The sequence below is a fragment of the Peromyscus leucopus genome, chromosome 6 (assembly GCF_004664715.2).
Source record: "Peromyscus leucopus breed LL Stock chromosome 6, UCI_PerLeu_2.1, whole genome shotgun sequence".
In the NCBI taxonomy this organism is placed as follows: domain Eukaryota; kingdom Metazoa; phylum Chordata; class Mammalia; order Rodentia; family Cricetidae; genus Peromyscus; species Peromyscus leucopus.
This window is the reverse complement of record NC_051068.1, coordinates 71,293,727-71,317,662: the sequence shown is the minus strand read 5'-3', so window position 1 is coordinate 71,317,662 and position 23,936 is coordinate 71,293,727. Positions and strand designations below refer to the sequence as shown.

The window sequence follows — 23,936 nt, the reverse complement described above, 5'->3', positions numbered from 1 at the left end:
ATTAACTTATTTTTATTATTTGCAGTGCTGGGGGATGTAGCTCGGTGCCTCGCACAGCTCCCAGCCCAGGAATTGCTAACTCCGTGCTTTTAGCCATGAGCAGTATATCGGATGGCAGAACTACCTAAATCAAGACGTTACCTAGCCGCCTTCCGCCTACTAAAGAGACCCGCACTTGCTCCGGGCTCTACAGCCTGCGCAGCCGCTGTCAGCGGGCGGGACCGAGCGCCGCCTCAGCCCCGCCCACCCTCACCTGCTGTGCAAACAGGGGAGGCGGCCGCCGATTGGCTGGCTGGGGCGCAGCTTGATGGCGTCAGCACGCGCCCAGCAGCCCGGATGGCTCAGGGTGCAGGCCGTCTACTGCAGCAGGTGGACTGTCTTCCCTTGCGGCTTCCCTGAGGTGTAGACAGCTGGGCATGGGCCTCCCGAGGCTTCGCCATGAGCTTCCTGATCGACTCCAGCATCATGATCACCTCCCAGGTGAGCCGCCGCCCGCCCGATGGCGCCCGGGAGAACCCGGATTTGTTCAGCCGGGTCCCTAGCCCGGGTGGTTAGGGCTGCCTTGTGGCCCTGTCACTCACCTAGCGTGCATCCCACCCCCCCATCCCCAGACGCTGTGGGTCCGCTCTGGGGAGGGAGCAGCTCGGGGGCCCGTGCCACGGGGTGAGGCGTGGGGGGCAGTGCCCACGGCGCCACGAGGCTTCCGGGCTGCGCCGCGGAGCGCGGAGTCTGGAGAAGTGTGGCAAGTGTGGCTCCCGGCGGGAGGCCCATTGCTTGCTGTTCACTCTTTGCTGGTCGCCGTCAGAACCTCGTTTCTTCTCAGTTGGCCACCTCCATTCTTCTGTACAATCGACATCTACTCCTACACAAAACTGAGCGAGTGTAAACCACTGACCAGTCCTGCTCCGCTGTGCTTCATCTAGTGAGCCTCTTGCCTTCCCTAGCATTCGTGCTTCTCGAGGACTCCCCCCCGCCGCCGCCAATGTTTATCACGGTGTTGACGTCATGTACGTTTTTATGTGAATGGCTGTGTACTCGCCCCCAAATGCAAGCACTCACTAAATAACGGTTGACTACCAGAAGCTCCTTCCGATTATTGCTCTTAACCCCTCTTTCCAGTAAAAGATTTTCTCTTCATCGCATCCGAACGGCAAGTGAAACAGTTCCCTTCAGGAACCTAAAGTAAGGTACATTCTTGGGTGTAGGCCCTACAAACATTTAGGGTTGTGCTGCTGAGTGCTAATGCTTCCCACTGCGGAGAATTGCCCTTGCCCCTTGAAAACCTCGGTAACAACACTTGAGAAAATATGAAACAAGCAAAAGCCACTCCGTTCCACCACTCTCGTACAATAACTATTTTTCCTTTCTCAAAATTAATACCTTTCAAGTACATTTGATTGTTTCTGTCGCCAGCATAGTTTTCAAATGTGTAAATACCCAAAATTCTGGACACACGGCCTTGCCTTTCTGCTTAGAACCTCTCTACACCTCTCTGTTGTCCTTGATAACAACATAGAGTGGTTTTTAGCTTTAGTATGGAGTCAAGAAAAATAACAATAGTTAAGTTTTAAGTGTTAGCATTTTTTTCATGGAAAAATATAAATGTCAAAGGACTGAGGTTGTAACTCAGTGGTATAGCACTTGACTAGAATGCGCCAAACCCAGTGTCCTTTGCCAGCACCTTAAGAATACAAAAATAAAAGTGTAAGTAGAAAATTGCCTTGCACCTTTGCCTGAGAGAGTAACATGAATATAATTCAAAAGTTAACCCAAGAACGTGGCTTTCTAATCTTTTATGCCTTAAATTCATAACCTTTAACTTTTACAGATATATCCACATGAAATATTAAATTTAGCTGAACAAACTGCTGAGATCTAAAACTCAAACAATCCTTTGTATTAAGTGTTTCTTGCCCATATATATATGTGGCTACTTTATCATCATTGAGGTAGTAATAAAAATAAAAGTGTCACCTCAGGGAGGCTTTACTTGCCCCTTATCAATAACCAAAGTGGCCTTTTATTCCAGCCACTTTCTTTCATTTCTGTTTTATTTTTCTTCTTCATGAAATCCAAGGTAGTGTCTTTCTCAGTCTGTCGTGTATTCCCTAGCATCTGACCCAGTTGCTGACAGAGTAGAGGCCTAGGAAGTCTTGGTTTACTAGAAAGCACCTCCCTAGGGAATGTGGTTAACTGGAAAGCAACACATACACCACGTTTCCCGTTTTGTTTGAACGGAAAGGTTTATTTGAAATAAAATCGGAGGCTTCATATCAAACCTATCGCCTCAGGCCGGTGAGACGGCTAAGTGGTGCAGGCACTCCAGCACAAGCCTGACGACCCGAGTTAGGTTCCTGGTGCTCACACTGGAAGGAGAGAACCAGCTCCCAAAGTTGTCCTCAGGCTTCTGCATGTGCATGCGGCACGCACTGACATGCTCGTGCATGTGCACACACACACACACACATAAAATTACATTTTATAAAACTCGTTACCCTGACATTTTGTTCATCGTGCCACAGAATAAGAACAAAGCCCTCAGTGTGTCTTGCACAGCCTCCACCTTTAGACGCTGACTTTAGCTCTTTAGCCTTGGCTCTCACTCGCCATGTCCATTTTATACTATAGGCTTCCTAGACTGCTTTTAGTTTCTTAACCTGACTGTGCCATTGGGCCTCCAAATTTCCAGAGTCTCGTCTCTCTTTTTTTTTTCTCCTCATCCCTTTCCCTCTTTCTCCGGAACAACTGCTGTTCAGCCTTCAGGTCTCAGCCTGGATATCCAAGTACTTCTCTCCCAGACCAGGTTAGACTGATGTTTCTGTTCATCTCGCCACGGTACCCTTGACTTCCCCATGGCTGCCATACTGTCTTGTAATTACTTGTTATCCCCTTCGTAGGTGATAAATAAACCCTTTGAGAGCGCATGTTTGCTTTCTCAGTCACTGTACTATCTCTGGCACCTGGCACATATTAACTGCTAATAAATATCCAAGAAAGGTGTCTTTCCCAGGTAATTCTTGAGAACGGTTCTGCCAATCATAAAAGTGACTGTCACCTATCTTGTGTTGAGCCATTAATTGAGCTGTTCAGACTTATCAGTTCCAGAGTACTCTCGTAAGTCCCAGCAGTACACTGTAAACCAAGGTCAAGGATCAACTTTACACAATTCTAAGACTGTTTTTTTTTTTTTTTTTTTTTTTTAATAAGCCATGCAGGTTCCAGTTTATTTGAAAAAAAAAATTGAAGTTGTTTTTTCCTTCTGTATATCTTGCCAGAATTCATAGTTATCCTGGATATAATAAATCCTCGAATTCCTTTCTTTTTCTTTTTTTTTTTAAGACAGGGTCTCACTGTGTTGCCCAAACCTAACCTCAAACTTCTGGGCTCAGAGGCGCCTCCTGCTTCGCTCTCTGGGCAGTCACAGTCCAGGGCAGCCACACCAGCTGCAACTGCTCATTCATGTGCCTGGAATTTAAAAGTCTTTTCAGGCTTTGTCGGTGGAGCACATGATAACACATCAAAGCTAGATATCTGTCTCTCTTCCCATTGCATAGCTATCTCATTATAAAACATAATTTTTTATTTGGTTTTCTTGTCTGGGGTCCCATCTTTTTTATCTTGGTTTTTGTTTTTGGTTTGGTTTTTTTTTTTTTTGTTTTGTTTTGTTTTGTTTGTTTGTTTTTTGATTTTTGTTGTTTTGCTTTTCTGGATTGTTTTAGTTGTTGCTGCAGATTTTGTTCCTTAAGTTACCCATCTAACCATATAGACCTCCATCTGACCTACAGACCTCTCCCATTCCTAGCTGCCCAACTTGACGTAGGCTCATGTCATATGAGCACCTGATAACTCATTAAAGCACGCTCTCTCTCTCTCTGTCTTTCTCTGTGTCTCTTCCCATTCCCTATCTCATCATAGTTTCTCTTGCCGAAGGTCCCATGTCTGCTGTCATCCTTGACACCTCCTGCTGATGTTACCTTCTAAAATAGTTCTCAAGTCTGTGGCCTCCTCTTCTGTGACCAGTGTTAGTTAACTCAGGGCTTTGTCACCCTCGTTTGAGTTCCTCCAACAACCTCCTATAATGTTTTCCTTCCCAGAGTTGTTTCCTTCAAACAGACCCCTAGAGGCTACCGTAGTCATTATATGAAACAAAGCCCGCCATGCCATTTCCTGCCTCAGTGACTCTCATCTTTCCAGAATAGTTAAAGTTCCTTAGGTAGCATGTTGGACTTTTCCTACCTATTCATATTTAATAGACATCTGGCACCACCTAGCTGTGTAGTGCCAACACCACATACCTGCTTTGTTCCTGATCTTTGCTGTCTAGAAAGCCCCATCTGCCTGTCCCTACCACCCTACCACCTTTGCCTTTTACTTGCCTGATTTTGTTTGCTTGTTTGTTTGTTTTTCCAGACAGGATTCCTCTGTGTAACGGCTCTGGCTATCTTGGAACTCACTTTGTAGACCAGGCTGGCCTCAAACTCTCAGAGATCCACCTGCCTCTGTCTCCGAGTGCTGGGACTAAAAGTGTACACCACAACTGCCCATCAAGAATGGTTTTTAATGTTTTAATAATTAAAAACCTTGGAATCTCTGTAGAAAAATGCAATACTCCCCAAATTTGCACATAGTAGGATTTCACCTCAAATTGCAACCTTCTTCGATATCACCTCCAGAAAACCTAATAACCCTATAGAGATCGGTTTGATCCCTCATTGTATGTTTTATAGTATCAGGCTCATGTCCCTTCACTGCTCATATTACATCATTTAGTGTCTTCACCACTGTACTGTAAGCTCTTTGAGGATGATGACTGCCTTACTCATCTTTGAATTTCTAGTGGAAATTCTACATGGAATTCACATGGAAATACTACAGACATTTTTTACAGGGAGTATTTACAAAGAACAACCAACCAAACATAGTCCTTATTGTGACAGCTCTTAATTCCTAACATATTTCATCAAGTATTACAAAACTGTGTGATCAGTGCCTTCATAAGGAAAATAGAATAGGATCATACAAAAGGATGCTTTTTCTGTAGTTGGGCAGCTAGAGAAGGTCTTCCAGAGGGAGCAGTGTATTCACTAAGACTGTGGGGTTGGGAGCAGAGAGGGTTGGAGAGAGTTCCTGTCAAGGACCACAGAAGTCTCGGTATGAAAGAACATGTGTCTACAGAGCCAGGGGAAGTTGTGTCTAAGTAAATGTTTGCTTGGCGGAAGGGCACAAGAGGCTGGAATAGTTTATGCTGACCTGCTCGTGAATTTAGACTCCTGCTCCAGTCAATAGAAAGGGCATAAAAGAATGTTATTCATAAAATTCCCAGCCAATACAAGAAGGAAAGAAGAGTTTTTGAGGGAGGGGTGTGTGTGTGTGTGTGTGTGTGTGTGTGTGTGTGTGTGTGTACCTTAGGGATGAAGCTTTCAGATCAGATCCAGCTCAAATCCGAGTTCTGTGTCCAAAGTGCATGGTTCTTCAGTGATGGGGATTTACCTCCAGCCTTTGAGTGGGGTTTGGGGTTACCAAGGGTAACAACAGTAACCTGTATTGTTTGGGAGTCCTTTGGACTTTCCTGACCAACAGCTTGAAAGAGATTTCTTATCCTTGGTGCCAGGTTTCTATTAGATGGTCTATGGCTTTTGTGGAGAACATTGTCAGCCCAAATGGCAAAACTTCATTTTAATTTATTTTATTTTATGTGCATTGGTGTTTTGCCTGCATGCATGTCTATGTGAAGGTGTTAGGTCCTCTGGAACTGGAGTTACACACAGTTGTGAGCTGCCATGTAGGTGCTGGAAATTGCTATCCTTCTCTCCAGTACCTTGTTAATTTCCTGGTTTCTGTGATTCCTCCAGGTTATATATTCACATCTGAAGATTTGGAGCTAGGAGCCGAAAGATGAGGGAGAACATGTTTTGTTTTTCTTGGTCTGGTTTCTTCACTCAGTATGGTGTTTTCTGGCTCCATCCATTTACTTGCAGTTTTCATGAGTTCACTTTTCTTTACAGCCGGATGGTATTCCACTGTCTGTATGTACCACATTTTCATTATCCACTCGTCAGTTAAAGAACATTTATGTTGTCTCCACTCCCTGGCCATTGTGAATAGAGTGGCAATGAACCTGGCTGAGCAAATGTGTGTAGAGTAAGATTCTGAATCTTTTGGAAGTATGTCACCGAGTGGTGTAGCTGGGTCATATGGTAGATTTATTTTTAGCTTTTTGAGAATTTTCCATATTGACTTCCATAAATATCTGCTCCAATTTGCCATCACCGACAGTGAATGAGGGTTCCCCTTTCACTACATCATCCTTCAGCCTTTGTTATTGTTTGTTTTGTGATCTTTGCCTTTCTGATTGGGGAAGATGAAATTTCAAAGTTGCCTTGATTTGCATTGCTAAGAATGATGAACATTTTTTGAGATATTTCTTAGCTGTTTTTGTTTCTTCTTTTGAGAACTCTGTATAGATCTGTTTTTAGAACAGCTTTATTTTGGAGATTTTTTTTATTTTTTAGTTTATTTATAGTTTTATATATTCCAGATATTAATTTAGTTTATTTATAGTTTTATATATTCCGGATATTAATCCTCTGTCAGATACATAGCTGACACACTCTCTCCACACCAAGGCTTCCTCTCTGCCAGGTTGTTTCCTTAGTTGTACAGAAACTTTTTGCTTCTCTGAAGTCCCACTGTTCAGTGTCTTCCTCGATCCCTGGGCAGGAGGAGTCCTATTCAGACAGTCCTGTCCTACCCCTGTATCTTACAGGATACACCCTACATTTTCTTCTAGCAGTTCCCATGTTTCAGGGTTTACACTGAGGTCTTTTACCCATTGTACAAGGTGATAGATATGGGTCTAATTTTATTCTTCTGTATGTGGACATCCAGTTTTCCCAGCACCATTTGGTGAAGATGCTATTGTTTCTTCCGTGTATGTTTTGGTATCTTTTGGTTCATGGTCCCAGAATCAGGATTTCACAGAGACTTTTGCTGCCTGGGGGACCAGCCTCTAGCAGTACAGGACTCAAAGGGAATCCGTGGAGTCGGCAGCTCGTACTATGACTCCTTTATCTGAGGGGGTTAGGGAAAAGACACTCACACACTCTCTTGATGGTTTCCTTCAGACCTTTTCTTTATTCTTCTTTTGCATTCTCTATTCTTTATTTTCCTGGTGATTTCCTTCTCTCATTCTTGATGTTCTCCTTCTAATTCCTTCTAACTCTCTTAATGTTTTCCTCCTAATTCTCTCATTCTTTATCTTTTCCTTCTAACTCTCTCATTCCTGATGTTTTCCTTCTAACTCTCATTCTTGATCTTTTTCTTTTAACCCATTTTAACTCTATCTTTATTCTTTCCCTTACAGCTTATATACCCCAGCAAAATCTTTCAGGCAATATAAAAAATTACCATGTGATTACATTCTGTTTTTCAAGTGAATGATTACAATGAATACAAGTAAAAAAAAAAAAAGTGTTTTCCATATCCCTTACATGATTAAACATTTTATGTATTACAGATGGAAAAACAAATTATCCTGAGAACCAACCTACATTCATACCCAAGCAACTTGTTGTAGATTAACCGTGTGTAAGCAAGCAAGATAGTCTTTTACTGGCGGGCTGCATTTTTGCAGTTACAAAGAAAGGGGCCAATCACTTTATTATTTATCTTGAAAGGTAATCTTATAAGGAATCTTAAAGGAATCACAAACCTAAACTTCTATATATGAAAAAGAATCAGTCAGCTCTGCTTTAGATCTTTGGGGTGCATACCCACTCAATAGTTTCTTATATCAGGAGATTGAGGGCAGAAATGGGTACAAGGAATTAATCATCGCCTTTGGTCATCAACCAATCCTAGCAAGAAAGGCACGTCAGCCAATAACTGGGCTGCTTTGTTCTTGTTCCCTGACTTTAATGAGTTTCCCATTCAACTACATGCCTTTCTAAAACTTTAGATTATCTTCTTGGGTTTTTTTACCTCAAAGCTGTTTAACACAAACATCTTAGTCTAACTTTATTTTCAAAGCTTTGTTTCAGCTTTGATGCACTCTGAAACCTGTGTACATAACTCCCAACATTAAGATTAGAAGAATTTAAACTAGCTGGGCTACTGGGACCCATTTGTTATTCTTAATCATTAATCTAAGCCACAGTCTATACAGCTCCTTAATAGAAGAAACTCATGTGTTCTAGCTGTGTGACACTTCCTTGTTTTATTTTTTATCATCAAAATTCTATTTGGTCGGGCGGTGGTGGCGCACGCCTTTAATCCCAGCACTCAGGAGGCAGAGCCAAGCGGATCTCTGTGAGTTCGAGGCCAGCCTGGGCTACCAAGTGAGTTCCAGGAAAGGCGCAAAGCTACACAGAGAAACCTTGTCTCGAAAAAAAAAAAATCTATTTGAACTAATGTTATTATTATCAATTAGACAATACAGTTTAAGAAGAAATCATCTTCATAATAATCCGCAGCTAAAAATGCCCAGTAGAATGGGGTGTTTCCATGAGATAAACACACTACATCACAGGCAGTGGGGATCTCCCCACACCCATTCACATCATGCCAGATACCAGAGAAAGATGGCAGCGGCAAACATGTAAAGGCACAGCAGGAGCAAAAGATATTCTGGAGTCTGTGGTCTTGGGGCCTTGCCTATCTGAGATTCATCCATCAGGGATTCACCTCCTGGTGGGCTGACACCTCACAATTGCCACCTGCTGCTCCTCTGATAAGGCCACTGCCAAGAGACCCTGCCTCAGGCTGGTTATTGTTCTGTCTGGGGCTGCAGCAGCCACCATTGCTGTCAGTATTGGCTTCGCTGGTCCCTGCTCACTTATAAACTGGCTCCACAGTGAGCTCTTCTCCTGCTGTGGACTTCCAGGACACTGTGGCAGTACTTCAGAGAGACTTCTTAGCGATAGCTAATGAGAAGTCAGTCTGTTGTGAAGCATCTGCCAGAAGTACATATGTTTCTTTTCTATTTGATAATTTTTTCATACAGTATGTTTTGATCGTATTCTTTCCCCTCCTCCAACTCTTCCCAGAGCTTCCTCACCTCCCTACTCACCCTACAGCATGTTCTCTCAAAACAAGAAAGTCAGTAAGACCAAAAAACCAGCAAAACGAGGCCTGGAGTCTGTTCTGTGTTGGCAAGCTGTTCCTGAGCATGGGCCCTGTGGTGTGGCTGGCATACCATGACCTCCATTGGAGAAAATTCTTTTCTCTTTGCCAGCAGGCATCAATTGCAAACAGCTTCTTGGTTGGGGGTGGGGCTCTATGTCCAGTTCCCGAACTCAGAGCTAGGATTTGGTCTGGTTTGAACCCATGTAGGTCCTGTGTGTGCTGTCACGGTCTGTGTGTGCTGTCACAGTCCTGTGTGTTCATGTGCAACATGCAGAGGCACAGTTTGTGATTGGCTGGCACGACCTGCTGCTGAGTTTGCTTCTTTCTCAGTAGCAGTGTTCTTCACCTGTGGCCTTGATTGTTTGGTTGTTGTTGTTTGGGTTTTGTTTGATTTTTGGGTTTGTTTTTTGTTTTTTGGTTTTTTTTTTTGTTGTTGTTGTTGTTGTTTTTAAACAGGGTTTCTCTGTGTAGTTTTGGTGCCTGTCCTGGATCTCTGTAGACCAGGCAGGCCTCAAACTCACAGAGATCCGCCTGGCCTGGTATTATGGGGATTTATTAAGGCAACTCCACATAATTAAAAAGGAAGTTTATTTTGGGGTAACTTACAGCCAATAGAGGGGTTGGTTACAGGATCCAGGAGAGGTGAAGTGCAGTCCAGCCGTGTTCTCTGGAGAACTCTGCTTGGTTTACCATCCAGCATCCAGGATCACAAAGAACCTAGAGAGCCAGCACATCCGGATCTCGGGTTTTAAGGGCTCCCGTCTCAGCCTCGCCCCAGGGGCAGGTCATAGGTAGGCATGGCAGTTACTGGAAGCCTCACTAGAGGTACTACTTCCAGGTCAAAGCTGGAACAGCTACCCACTACAGCCCGGTCTTTGGGGTTTTTTGTTTGTTTGTTTGTTTTTAATTACACTCATGATATTCATTAATTACACTCATAATATTAATCACATTTGTGGTATTCATAGATTACATTCGCAGTATTCATTCAATTTTATATATATATAAATTTTAAATGCCAAATGTCATTTATTGAAGGAGGGAGGAGGTCTTAAATACAAGCTTACAGCACAATGGGAGAACCCTGGAGGGCATAAGTTCTCTACTGATGTTTTACAGTCTTGCATCTAAGCTGTTAATGCCCATTATTCAGGATACACAGACAAGGAACTTCCCTTAAGCATTCAAGAGGGTGGAACCTGGCAGGGAATTAGCATAGGGAAGACATCAAGGTCAAGGTCTGCAAGCAAGGCAACAGTTACCCAAAATGGGGGCCAGGGGCCTACAGGTCCCCCTTTTATTAAAAAATGAGCTTCCGACTTGGGTTGTGTGGGATGTCAGCAGGTCACCTTACCCATCATGGAGACGCCTGCCCAGGCCACACAGATGCTCTGTCTTAGGTTGGTGAGCACCCCCCAGGCATTACCCATCTCTGAATAGTCATTATCATACTGGCTCAATCATGCGTGAGCTGCAGAGTTAACTGCTGCCAAAGATCTCAAAGTGGCACTGGGCTTGCAATCTGTGTGTTCAACATAGAAAAGACCAACAGAGGTCCTATCTCACCCATAGCCAGTAGGCTAAAGGCAACTGAGCCATTCCCTTCCTTAATTCCCATACTGTACTTTGGAGTCCTTGTAAGATAGTATCCCAAAAGCAACTGGAACTTGAGTTTATAAATTTATAATTTTCAAAGCCAATCAAGATGTATATAGCTACTGAATTAAATTTATCATGCCCAATAGAATGGAAGATTAACTAACTGTGGTAGCTACTTTTTTTATATGTTATTTTAAGAGCTGTGGCCCAGGCAGTGATGGCACACATCTTTAATTCCAGCACTTTAGAGGCAGAGGCAGACAGATCTCTGTGATTTCAAGGCCAGTCTGATCTACGGAGTGAGTTCTAGAACAGCTAGGGCTGCGTAGTGAAACCCTATCTCAGGGGGGAAAAACAAACAGAAAAACCAAAACTGTGGTTTTGGCACTGGCCCTCTGTTACTGCTCCTGCTTTGATGACAGAATGGTAAGACCTGCCCTGGACACTCAGTGCATTTTATAGCTAGAGCTTTTACAGTATTTAAGTCTGGGAGGTGTTGGAGTAAGGGGTAGGGAAAGAATGATGGAAACCCATTACTTGGGTGCAGGGTGCTGGCATCAGAGGATAATAGATAATAGGTGGACTCTGCGGAAACAGGAGGCTGAGCAAATATCATGGGTAGGCAAGGTATGGTTCAGTAGGGCTTGGACTGGGCTATTGTCAGCAATTATCATTGCGATATAAAGGTGACTGCCAATTGGCTGGGTTTTCCTGAGCGTGTGGGTAACAGGTAATCAGACAAGTGGGAATTGGAATTGATCCTATACCAGAAACACTTCATGATCATTTGGAAGAGCCATAAGGAGCATAAATGCACCAGAATTCTTTTTCTGGGAAATACATAGCTCTATTTCTGTGAAAGCTTGACATTCTACTCAGTTAGCATATGGCCCGTGGCACCAGCCTGACGCTGAGTAGAGCCCTTGTTGGTTTGCTGACTTCTCTAGCTTATAAACTGGTTTTATAGCATTATGGAAAAATATATGTATTTCCATTTTTTGTCTGTCTTAAAACTCATTCTATACAATAAATGATTTAAAAATTCTAAGAGCTTCTAAGTGTCTCTTTCCAATGTTATAAATGGATCTTATTTTTAATCTCTAAAAATAACTGTCTAGTTAGCAGACATTTTATCATAAAATAATTTCTATGAGGCATTTGTCAAAAGAAGATGTAACTTGACATTTTGCTTTTTCTCCCCTAGATACTGTTTTTCGGATTTGGATGGCTTTTCTTCATGCGCCAGTTGTTTAAAGACTATGAGGTGAGAAGAAACCATTTTATGCTTTGGTTTGTTTAGAACAGAAGAAAAAAAATGGTTCCATTAAAAAATAAAAATTGCCAAGCAGTGACGGTGCATGCCTTTAATCCATGCACTTGGGAGGAAGAGGCAGGTGGATCTCTGTGAGTTCGAGACCAGCCTGGTCTACAGAGTGAGTTCTAGGACAGCCAGGGCTACACAGAGAAACCCTGTGTTTAAAACAAAACAAAACAAAACAAATAAAAAGATTGCATTCACTTCCTCAGATAGAAAACCTGTGCCAAACAAGCATGTGCAATTATGAAACTACATATTATGATCAGGCTTCACTAATAGATTGATTTACCTATCACTTATTAACTTACCTATCAAAGATTTTTGAGACAAGGTCTTGCTGTGTAACTCAGGCAGGCCTGGGACTCCCTATATAGCTCAGGTTGACCGGTAACTCATAACAGTTCTCCTGCTTCAACCTCCCAAGTGGTGGCATTACAGGCATGTACCACCAGGCCCTATGGGTTTAGGTGATTTAAAAGCAGAAAGAAAAAGAAAAAGAAAAAAAAAAAAAACACTGAAGAACAAGGAAGCCCATTCCTTAATCATGATAGGACCATAGACATGATAGGACCAAGAGCAGATGCGTATTTTAAGGAGGAAGTTCCCTTTCAGTCTACAATTGCCAGCCTTCAAGTTAATACCCAAATCCCAAAACTACTCTGGTTCTTTTAAGCCTTGGATTCAAAAAAGAACTGTATTGTGTGCTGGACATTTTCTAATATAATTTTTACTTCTTAGTTATCTGGACATTTCAGGGGGCATTTTGAAGACATTTGATAGTAAGCCTCCTGAGGAGTTTTGGGAACCATCTGGAAGAGCCCAGGAATTCTAGAGAATCTGTATATTATAAGGCCTCCCAGGAAAGTTCCAGAGCTGATGTAGTGTTGAGGAACTCCTTTTAACACTAAACATGTGCACACAGATCTTTTTCTTTTTGTCATTGACATCGAGAATCTAAATGCTGCTTATGGCCCCGTCATTTCCTCCTCCTGTGCTTTAAATCCCCAACCGGAAGATTCCGGTAGGAGTAGCCATGATTCCCAAGTGCTGCCCACTTCGATCGTTTAACCCGAGTTCCTAGAGAATTCAGCACAGGTTTTCAGACTTGTCATGGGAAGATTACCAGTTCGGGATGCAGGCAATGGAATGACTGGCTTCTGCATCTGCCTTTTAACAGGTGCGTCAGTATGTCGTGCAGGTGATCTTCTCCGTGACTTTTGCCTTTTCCTGCACCATGTTTGAGCTTATCATCTTTGAAATCTTGGGAGTTCTGAACAGCAGGTGAGTGCCAGTCCTACAGCCTCTCCCCAGAAGTGTGTGGCCTTTATTTACAGTAGACATGTCACCTGGATCTTATGGCAGAGAGGATCTACTATGGCTATAGGCTAGTCCCAGGAGCCGCGGTGATCACTAAAAGCACAGCCACATAGTAACAGGTTCAGCACAGAAGTCTCCAGAGGAACGGCCCTGACCATCAGCTCCGCAGAACCCACTGCAGAGCGTGAGGCTACAAGGAGCCTCTGTCCTGGGCTTCCCTCCTAGCAGCCTTCTGCTTCTCCGACTCTGACTGGATGCTAGCTGTGCCTCCCAACTTGACCACTACTTGAAAAGATCAAAATTCCTCAGCTGTTTGAGGACTTCAAGGAAGACTGATCTCTGGTTCTTAGCTACCTTAGTTACTTTTACACATAGTCAGGTGGATTGAACGAAGAATGTTTTTGAAAATGTCTTCTTAAAGTAATTCCTGGGCTTGGTCTTAGAGCCCTACTTCCAGACTTGTTCTGTAATAATCCAGACCTTGTCTGGATGAGCTATGGAGAATGGACAGGTAATTTTTGTGCTATTTGCTAAATTGCATTATCACAAGATAGACGTTTTACTACTCTCTGAGTAGAATTTAGCAAACTTTTCTACTACGAAGGACCAGATAGTATTTCAGACTTTGTAAGCCATGGGGTGTCTACCATAATCCTCAGATCTGCCATTATAAAGCAGAAGCAGCCACAGGCAGTATGTAAACAAACAGTCTAGCCCTGCCCCAATGAAACATCCTGTGAAAATTGCTAGGTGTGGGGTCCTAGTTTGCTGACCCTGGATCTGAGCAGTAGTTGTGGTGAGAACACACCTGTTCTTTGTAGTACACTGTGCCCCTCAACCTGGAACTCCTCATTAGTCCTGGACAGTTAGAAGCAGTCTTCCTTTGGTGTGCATTTCTCATATTCTTTAGTTTACTGTAGAGTGCAGGAATGAGCGCCCCTAAAGTCTGGTTCTGCTTTGGGTTCATTTTTCAGGCTGGATTTGTTGAGGCTGAAACATTTCTGCACTTTTACCTGTTTCTTTACACCAGCATTTGGCCCAGCTGTGGACAGATATGTGGACCTTGATCACGTGGTCTATCTTGCATTCACTAGATTCAGAATAGCTTTTTAGAGAGAGTTTTGCCTCTGAATATGCATTTTCCTGTGACTTATCTCTAAATAGAGGGTGTATGGCATCCTATTCAAATGCAGAGTATTGTTTGGATCCTTTTTTTTTTTTCAAAAGAACATCACTTTATTTTCTGCTCAAAAGACCAGCTAAAACATATGACAGGTTTTCCTTATGTGTATAAGTATTTTACCTACATGTACATTAAGTGTACCATGTGTATTCCTGGTACCCAGGTTAGCTAGAAGAGGGCATCAGATCCTCTGGCACTGGAGTTACAGGTGGTTTGTGAGCTACCATGTGGGTGCTGGAAACTGAACCTGGGTCCTCTGCAAGAACAGTAAGCACAGGGCTGGAGAGATGGCTCAGCGGTTAAGAGCACTGGCTGCTCTTCCAGAGGTCCTGAGTTCAATTCCCAGCAACCACATGGTGGCTCACAACCATCTGTAATGAGATCTGATGCCCTCTTCTGGCCTGCAGTCATACATGCTGTATACATAATAAATAAATAAATCTTTAAAAAAACAAACAGGCCGGGCGGTGGTGGCGCACGCCTTTAATCCCAGCACTTGGGAGGCTGAGCCAGGCGGATCCCTGTGAGTTCGAGGCCAGCCTGGGCTACCAAGTGAGTTCCAGGAAAGGCGCAAAGCTACACAGAGAAACCCTGTCTCGAAAAACCAAAAAACAAAACAAAACTAAAAAAACAAACAAACAAAAAAGAACAGTAAGCACTCTTAATCACTGCGCATCTCTCTGGCCCCGTGGTCGTGTGGTTGACTTTTGATTGGCAGTACGAATAACACTTAGATTTCAAATCTGCTGCCTCCTAGCATGTTCCAGAAGCCAGCTGAAGTACCATGTAGGTCGCCTACAGGATATACAGCTCCTTTGCCTCTCTAGATATTCTAGCTGGGTTGATTCAGAGAGCAAACAAACACACCTACACTAAATGACCTTCCCTGTAGGCTCACTGTCACGTACAGGTTCTTTGTTCCTGATGCCTGCCATTTATAAGGGAAAACGGTAAGGACGGCCCTCCATAACCCGTGGAAGTCTCTTTGGGAAGGGTATGATTCAGGACATTGTTAAGTGAAATCCTATGAAATCTGCAGGTACCTTTTGCCTACTTTTATACTTTGTTCTCCTCTTTCCCTTGCGGCACTGGGGATTGAACCTGGGCCTCATCATGCTAGGTGACTCCTCTGCCTTGGAACGGTGTTTTCTGCCAGTTGTATACTTAACTGCGCTACTTTTACTACTGAGTTATAAGAGCTCTTTATGCATCTCAGAAAGAAAGTCCTATTTAGATAGGTGATTTGAAATAATTTTCTCCTGTTCTTGGGAAGGCTATTCATTTTCAGTAGTGTCCTACTGAGACCAGGCTAGCCTCAAACTCACAAAGATTCTCTTGTGTCTGCTTCCCAAGTGCTGGAGTCCAGGTGCCCAGCTGTGCTGAGCCTAATTGGCAGAGTAGATGGGGCGTATTCAGTATGGGCTCCCAGAGCAGGGGCTCTTTGGAGTACTAACAGAATGAGGGTAGCGGCCTTCCCGGCAAATGACTCTGATGTTGGTTTCAGCTCCCGTTATTTCCACTGGAAAATGAACCTGTGTGTAATTCTGCTCATCCTGGTTTTCATGGTACCTTTCTACATTGGTTATTTTATCGTGAGTAACATCCAACTGTGTGAGTATTTGCCTTCTCTGTCAGCACATAGATTGAGATGCATGCTGTTGTGAGGGATTACAGACAGCTTCATTCCTGGATCTCTTGTACACTGGTATCTGGGGACAGCACATAGATTGGGATGCATGCTGTTGTGAGGGATTACAGACAGCTTCATTCCTGGATCTCTTGTACACTGGTATCTGGGACAGCACATAGATTGGGATGCATGCTGTTGTGAGGGATTACAGACAGCTTCATTCCTGGATCTCTTGTACACTGGTATCTGGGGACAGCACAGCATCTTAAAGTAGTGTAAAATAAGTTCTGTCTGGAAAGTCGATTGTGTCTCCTGCCAGACTATGAAATTTTCAAAGAATAAATGAAAACAATATTTATAAAAAACTGAGTAAGAGAAGAAATTCTTAACTAAAATATAAAATTTCCTATTTACACACAAAAAAAAGATTTTCTAATGGTGGTAAGAATGCTTTTGCAAAGAATTTTATAGTTCCATCATTTGCATGTTAATTACATAACTCATATTTGTAATAAGCTGTTTAGTAACTGCCCTCCCTAACAGTCTCGTTTCCCATCTCAGTACACAAACAGCGCCTGCTCTTTTCCTGTCTCTTATGGCTGACCTTTATGTACTTCTTCTGGAAGCTGGGAGATCCATTTCCCATACTCAGTCCAAAGCATGGTGAGTAGAGTGGGAATGGGTAGAAGGGTTTGATTTTCTAATTTAAAAAAAAAAAAATAACCTTTTAAACTTTGATTGTGGGAAATAGAGCAAGTTATTTCTCTCAAAAATATTTGACTTGAAAATAAAATTTTTCCTTCTTTCTAAGGGCATCGAATGCTAGTTCGGCTACATAGGAATTGTAGAGCAGACATGAATATGCCAGTCAACTTTCTGTTCCTGTAACAAGAGTTAATCAGCTTAAGACGCAGAAAGCTTTGTTTTGGCTCACAGTATTAGAGGTCAGTCAGTGGTCAGTTAGCCTGTTGCTTTGGGTCTGTGGAGAGAAAGTGCGTTTTGGTGAGAGCACGTGGCAGAGAAAGCGTCCTTCATGACGCCAGGAGATACAGAAAAGGGAGAGGGGGTGCCTGGGTGTCACTGTTCTCCAAAAGAGCATGCCTTCCTGATAGGCCCTACCTTTTTTATTTGTCTTGACACTTGTGTGTGGGTTTGCACATGCCAGGGTACTCAAGTGGAGGTCAAGCGTCAGTTCTCTCCCTCTACCTTGTGGCTCCCAGGGATCAACTCAGTGGTTAGGCCTGGCAGCAAGTGCCCAGCCAGCCAGCCGCTCATCACCCCTCCACTGTTCATGTCTCACATGGGCATGCCAGTTTGGTGAAACCTGCAAACATTTGAGCCTTAGTTTCAAGAAAGTCTGGGAATGCAAGAGCTTTGTGCTCTCCGGATGCCGCAGTACAGGAGGAAAAGCTAGAACAGGATTGGAATGGATGCCAGTGAGCCAGTGCCTCCAGTCTGCACGCCTCCCAACATCTTTCCATGTGTGCCCAGCACCCGGGAGCTTGGATCTGGGGAAGAAACTCTTTCCTTCATTTGGTCAGAGGGAACATGTGGTCTCTAAAAGCACATGGACATTTGGTGAGATGGCTTAGCAGGCACAGGCGTCTGCTGCCGAGCCTGATGACCTGAGTTCCGTCTCTGGGACCCACATGTCCCTAACCACATGTGTGCTGTGGTACGGATGCATGCAAACAGATAAGGAAATCAACAAAGTAATGGAAGCATATGTAGCGGAACTAATTATATTTAAAAATAAATAGCAATATCTGTTGCGACATTTCAAATAATAAGGAAAGGCAAAATTCAGCAGCCTGTCATTAATCATTAAAAACATGCTGATCAGCGGGAGCGCCGTCTCGGAGGTTGGAGGTTAGAAGCATTCGCTGCTCCTGCAGAGGGCCTGGATTGGTTCTCAGCAACCATGTGATGATTCACAACCATCCGTAACTCCAGTTCCAGGGGATTCAGTGCTCTTCTGACCTCTGCAGGCACCAGGCCTACACAAGGGTGAAATATACACAATTAATAAATGAAATAATGAATAAATGAATAAATGAAATAATAAATCTAAAGCACACGTTGTGCTAGGCTTGTATAAGCTGCAGGTACTGGTCGATGTTTTAAGTAATGTTGGCTTTCTCGGTGCAGCTGGACACCGCTCTGTGTGGATTGCCTGCCTTAATGTGTTTTCATGTCTTTAGGGATCTTGTCCATAGAACAGCTCATCAGCCGGGTGGGCGTGATCGGGGTGACGCTCATGGCTCTGCTCTCCGGATTTGGTGCTGTCAACTGCCCGTACACATACATGTCCTACTTCCTTAGGTAAAGCATACTTTGTTCTTTTCTTTTTCACTGTTACTGGAATATGTGTGTCATGCCACATCTTTAATATTTAATATTCACATATTAGATCTAGGACTGCTTTTGTATTCTCCTCTTCCTCTGTGTCCGTGGGTGTTTATCAGAAGCCTTTCCAACCAGTCACTTTCTTTTCTTATTTCTTTTGAAAAAGCAACTTAGCAAATAGCCCAAATTGGCCTTAAATTAGACTATCCAACTTCAACCCCCTGGACCCTGGGATTCAGGCATGTGCCATCACATCTGGCTCCTTTATTAAGTAACAGATTTGATGCCCTTTCCTGATGCTATTTAAGTGCACATTTCCAGTGGACAACAGTGTCACCTTCTCCCAACTTCAGTAAACTGCTTCCTCTTTACCGTCGAATAGTAGAAGACAAGTGTCAGTGTGTATGTATGTGCATTGTATGTACACCTGGTGCCCACAAAAAGTCTAGGATGCTGCTCCGGAACTGGAGTCACAGTTTGAGCCACCATGTAGGTGATAGGAACCCAGGTCCTCTGTAGTAGTGGCCAGTACTCTTTTTTTTTTTTTTTTTTTTTTTTAAATCTCCTCAGGTTTGTTTGTTCATTTTCCAGGTTTTGTTTTGGTGTTGGTGTTATTTTTCAAGACAGGGTTTCTCTGGGTAGCCTTGACTGTTCTGGAACTCACTCTGTAGACCAGACTGGCCTTGAACTCACAGAGATCCGCCTGCCTGTGCCTTTCAAGTGCTGGGATTAAAGTGTGTGCCACCGCTGCCTGGCCAGTACTCTTAACCCCAGGCCATCTCTGTAGCCATTAAACGTATTTTAAATGTGTCTGGGTCAAAGCTAAGAAAGACTGTGAGGGCTTGGGGTCCCCTCTACTGCTTAGGACAACAGGAAATTTAGCTGTAAGAAGCGACAGTACAAGCGTTTTAGCCTAGTGGAGTCATTTTAATGTTTTCTGGAAAACGGGCCCTGGAGCTGTTGAGTAGCGGTTGGGGTTCGCGTTTCGCCGGATGGTTTGTTTGCGTGGTGCCCACGGGTGTGACCCCGGAGCATCGCTAAGGTCTTGCTCGTTGCAGGAATGTGACTGACACGGATATCCTGGCGCTGGAGCGGCGGCTGCTGCAGACCATGGACATGATCATAAGCAAAAAGAAAAGGTGAGGCGGGCCCACGTGGTCACGGTGAAGAGCTGCAGAGGGTGTGTGTCTTTTTACTCGTTTTCATTTTGGGGTCGTGTACCACCGAAGACGTGACCTCACCTTAGATAAAGAAAATTCTCAAGTTCTGCTTTCTGAATTTCAACATTTCCCTTCGGATCAGTTGTTAGAGTAATGTTTGGTATCTGGAGGATTTTTTATTGTTTTCAATCCTTTATTTAGTGTCACTGTGCAGAGGACGAGGACGGGCACTTTAAGGCTGTTGTCCTACAGTTTTGCAAACCTCCCCTTGCTTGACTTGGATTTTTTTTTTTTTTGCTTATTTTTCTCCAACTCCTCTAAGTTTTCTAGCCATTGTTGTTTTTGTTTCTGTTACAATGTTTCCCCTGTACCCAGATAGAGAAGGCGGTATGTTTTCCCATATACCCTGATAGAAAAGAAGGAGGTATGTTTCCCATGTACCCCATAGAGAAGGAGGTATGTTTTCCCGTGTACCCCATAGAGAAGGCGGTATGTTTTCCCGTGTACCCTATAGAGAAGGCAATGACAGAGCAGAGGAGTCCACCCACGCCAGCCTGGGGAGCCTGGGGTTTCACTGAGATCACTCACAGGAGCAGGAGTGACTCAGGCAGTTACGTCACTGAGAAGCCCGCCCAGTGTGGGTGACACCTCATGAAGTTCTAACAGTGGACCCCAGTCCTGCAGCCTCAAGGCACTTCTCTGCCAAAGAGCATCCATTTGCGCGCGCGCACACACACATACACACACACACACACACACACACACACACACACACACACTCCTGCCTCCAGCAGTTGCTCAGCATTTCTGTGAACTGTAGGAGGGACTTCTTTGAGTCTTGTGTCTGCTGAATTATAGAAACTCTGAGACCCTTCCTTCTGCAATGGAATGTTTCAGTCACTGCCTAAGGAAAACTCTTACCTACCTTTATGATCCTGTAGGAATTCAAGCCTGGTGACCTGGCTGGAGGAGGAGGATTGCTATTGCTTGGGTTTATAACTAGATTCCTGAGAGACTTAGAACTGAGAGAATAAGGAGACTGAGAGGAGGAGAGAGAGAGGGAAAAAGAGAACAGAAGAACTAGATGGCTAAGAACTGGAGCGGAACAAACTAGATGGGAAACTAGATTAAGGGCTAGAAGAGAGTACTAGAGGAACAAGATGGAAGATGAGGAAGAGTCAGATGGGGAAGAACAAGATGAGGAAGAAGGAGATGGGAGAGGAGCTACGATGGGAAGAATCTAGATGGATGAGATCCTAGATGGGGCAGAACTAAGATGAGAGAATTAAGATAGAACTTAGAGGGCAGCAGATAAACGTAGAGAGAAATCAGGCAAGAAAGAAGCTAGGCATGAGAGCAGAATAGAAGCTGTGTAGAGAGAGAACTGACTCAGAAGAATAAAGTATATGGACTGAGGAGTTTCATGTACATAGATTCATTTCCTATCCTCAAAGATTAATGATCAGCCGGTTGTAGATTCTTCCCGGACCCTGGAAGGGGACTATCAAGAGGCTGGACCCCCGTAGTCCCGATACCTAGGTGAGCTAGCTATCTGCCAGTACCCTCTACAGTACTGGGGGAAAGATCCCACAGTCACACATATCTGCCAGAGCAGGTCTCCATCCAAAACTCTCCACTCAGCTGTGAAGAAATGAGACCGTGAGCATTCAGCAGACAAAATAGACAATGGAAACTAATCCCAAATGGGTCCAGAAGATGAAAATTAAGCCAAGGCTTGCACACAGTTAGCTTGGATTCATTCAAAGGAAGGAAGGAAAGCATGATATTAACTAGTGAAAGAAATAGGGAGTTACTACAAAAATGCAGATTCAAAACAAGTTCAGTGGAGACAGGTAATTTACCAAATGATTCTGAAACAAATCCATAGACCTTTCCCTCCTCTGAAAAAATCCAAATCTGAGTTTCACAATATACAGAAAAGTGAGTTCAAAACAGACCTTGAACTTAGATGTAAAATATAAAACTACAAAACATTTGGGGGAAAAAATCCCTGAGATCTAGAGCAAGGCAAAAATTATTTTATCCCCTAAAATACAATCCATTCAACAAAGACGGGATGTTTAAAGAGGGAGGAAAGACAAGCTTCAGGCAGGGAGAAAGTGTTTGAGAAAAGACTTTACGAAAAGGAAAGACTTCCAGAGTTCACATTAAAAACAGCAGCACAATCAGAATGTGGGCAAACATCTGGATGGCACAGGGCTCGTGGGAAGACACTCACCCGGGTGGCAGTGACGTGGCAGTAGCCGCTGTGGACATCAGGTAAAGCCACAGTAAGGTTACTGCAGTTAGGATGACTCAAATGAAAACTTGTGACAGTGGGCTGGAGATCCTGTGATTACACAGAACCAGTATGTAATCCCATATCCCAGTTCCCATCACCTCCTCAGACAGCTTATAACCATACACCTCCAGCTCCAGCTCCAGGGGGTCTGACACCTGGACCACAGATCCACTCACATGCTCAGACACACACATACAGATCCACTCACATGCACAGACACACACATACAGATCCACTCACATGCACAGACACACACATACAGATCCACTCACATGCACAGACACACATGTGTTTTTGATGGTGATAACACAACATGCTAGTTGTCAAGGATGTAGCAAACAGGACTTATGTAAGTCACTGGTGCAAACGTACTGTGGTAGAGTAACTAGGATACAGTATAGCTCTCCTATAAAAACTAAATATTCCAGTGTCCAAGTCCAGAAATTGCACCAGGTGTTCATGAGAAGAAATAAAACATCGTGCTCACACAAAATGAGTACAGCAGTGTTTTTAGCGGTTTTATTCATAGAAGTCCCAAACTAGAGATAACTTTTCATGGATGGATGGTTGAGAACACTGCTTCAGCCATACTGCGGAATGCTACTTAGAAATAAAAATGAACAAACTGCTAATGCACAGCAACCTGAGCAAACATACAGAACCTTTTGCTTAATGGGAAGCAGGCCATTCACCACGTAGGGATAAACACTGATCCTAATCATATGCACATTTTCCAGAATCAAAGAACTAGAGGACAAATTAGTCACTACCAGAGGTGGAGGGAAGGGTGGTGGGTGAGTTGTGAGCTACCCAAGGGCCAAATGAAGTCCTTTTAGTGATGCAGATGGTGTATTCAGAAGTGTTTGCATGTCAGTGTCCTGTTGCAGGAGAGTGGAAATCTGGGTAGAGTACATGGACTCTATTCTTTTTTCTTTTTTTTTTTTTTTTAAGATTTATTTATTTATGTATACAGTGTTCTATCTGCATGTATGCCTGCAAGCCACAAGAGGGCACCAGATCTCATTACAGATGGTTGTGAGCCACCAGGTGGTTGCTGGGAATTGAACTCAGGACCTCTGGAAGAACAGCCAGTGCTCTTAACCTCTGAGCCATCTCTCCAGCCCGAACTCTCTATTCTTAAAGCCATATATGAGTTACATTATCTCTAAAATTCAGAGTTCTAATGGGCCGCTGAGATGGTTCAGCAAGTAAACCTGGTGATGGGAGTTCCATCCTCATATGCACATGCTTCGAGGACACACGGACACGGACACACACACACACAAATAATAAATTTTTTTAGATAAAGTAATGGCTGGAACATCAGACATAGGGAACCATCAGACAATAGGGCACCATGTTTAAAGTAGGGTGGAGGTTTGCATCGGCAACATGTGTGCTAAGATGGGCTGGGACAGATTAGCATGACCCTGCACAGATAACACGACATTTCGTGAAGTGTTTCATGTCCTTTAAGAGCAGAGTCGACATTTTCAGACTCTTCTCGTTCATGCGTCCGCCAGACCGCAGCCACCTGCTTGTGGTTTTGTATTAAGAATTTTTAAACAGCAGCCAGCCAATAGCAAATAGCTTTCTTCTTGTTCCAAGATGGCCTTAGGAAGAAGAGGCAGGAGGAAAGCGGAAGGTAGAAATGGCTACAGTGCTCTGTGCTTGTTTGGATACGTTGTAAAAGTGCATCTCAGAAAGTTTGATGCTGTTCATCTTTTTTTCTTAAATCACATGTTTATTTTTGTCTGCAACTTATTTGCCAAGAGCAAAACTGGGTTAGAGTTGGGTGATTAAAATCAAAAGTGAAAGTGGACTGTCTAAAACTGGGGGCACTTGTCTGTGTACAGCCAGCTTTCACTTCTGGTTATTCCGTTTGTCATCTGCTGAGAGTGCACAGCACGGATCTCTCACCTTCACATGGGCAGGCAGCCAGTGCCACGCCACAGCCT

General features: G+C 43.7%; 1 protein-coding gene across 3 annotated transcripts in view; it reads left to right on the top strand.

The window, feature by feature from the left end:
• The first annotated feature begins 300 nt into the window (after positions 1–300).
• The window catches only part of LOC114680910 (Golgi pH regulator), a 38,560-nt gene continuing 14,924 nt past the window's right edge, over positions 301–23,936 (top strand). Inside the window, exons 1-7 of one of the 3 annotated variants that reach the window (XM_037206916.1) lie at positions 301–480; positions 11,927–11,986; positions 13,218–13,321; positions 16,045–16,151; positions 16,732–16,833; positions 18,372–18,492; positions 19,575–19,655. In XM_037206916.1, coding sequence (XP_037062811.1) covers positions 439–480; positions 11,927–11,986; positions 13,218–13,321; positions 16,045–16,151; positions 16,732–16,833; positions 18,372–18,492; positions 19,575–19,655 — 617 coding nt within the window. In that variant the 5' untranslated portion in view covers positions 301–438. Of the gene's footprint in view, positions 481–11,926; positions 11,987–13,217; positions 13,322–16,044; positions 16,152–16,731; positions 16,834–18,371; positions 18,493–19,574; positions 19,656–23,936 lie in introns of those variants that run through there. The other 2 variants (XM_028854084.2, XM_028854086.2) reach the window with 2 other exon arrangements.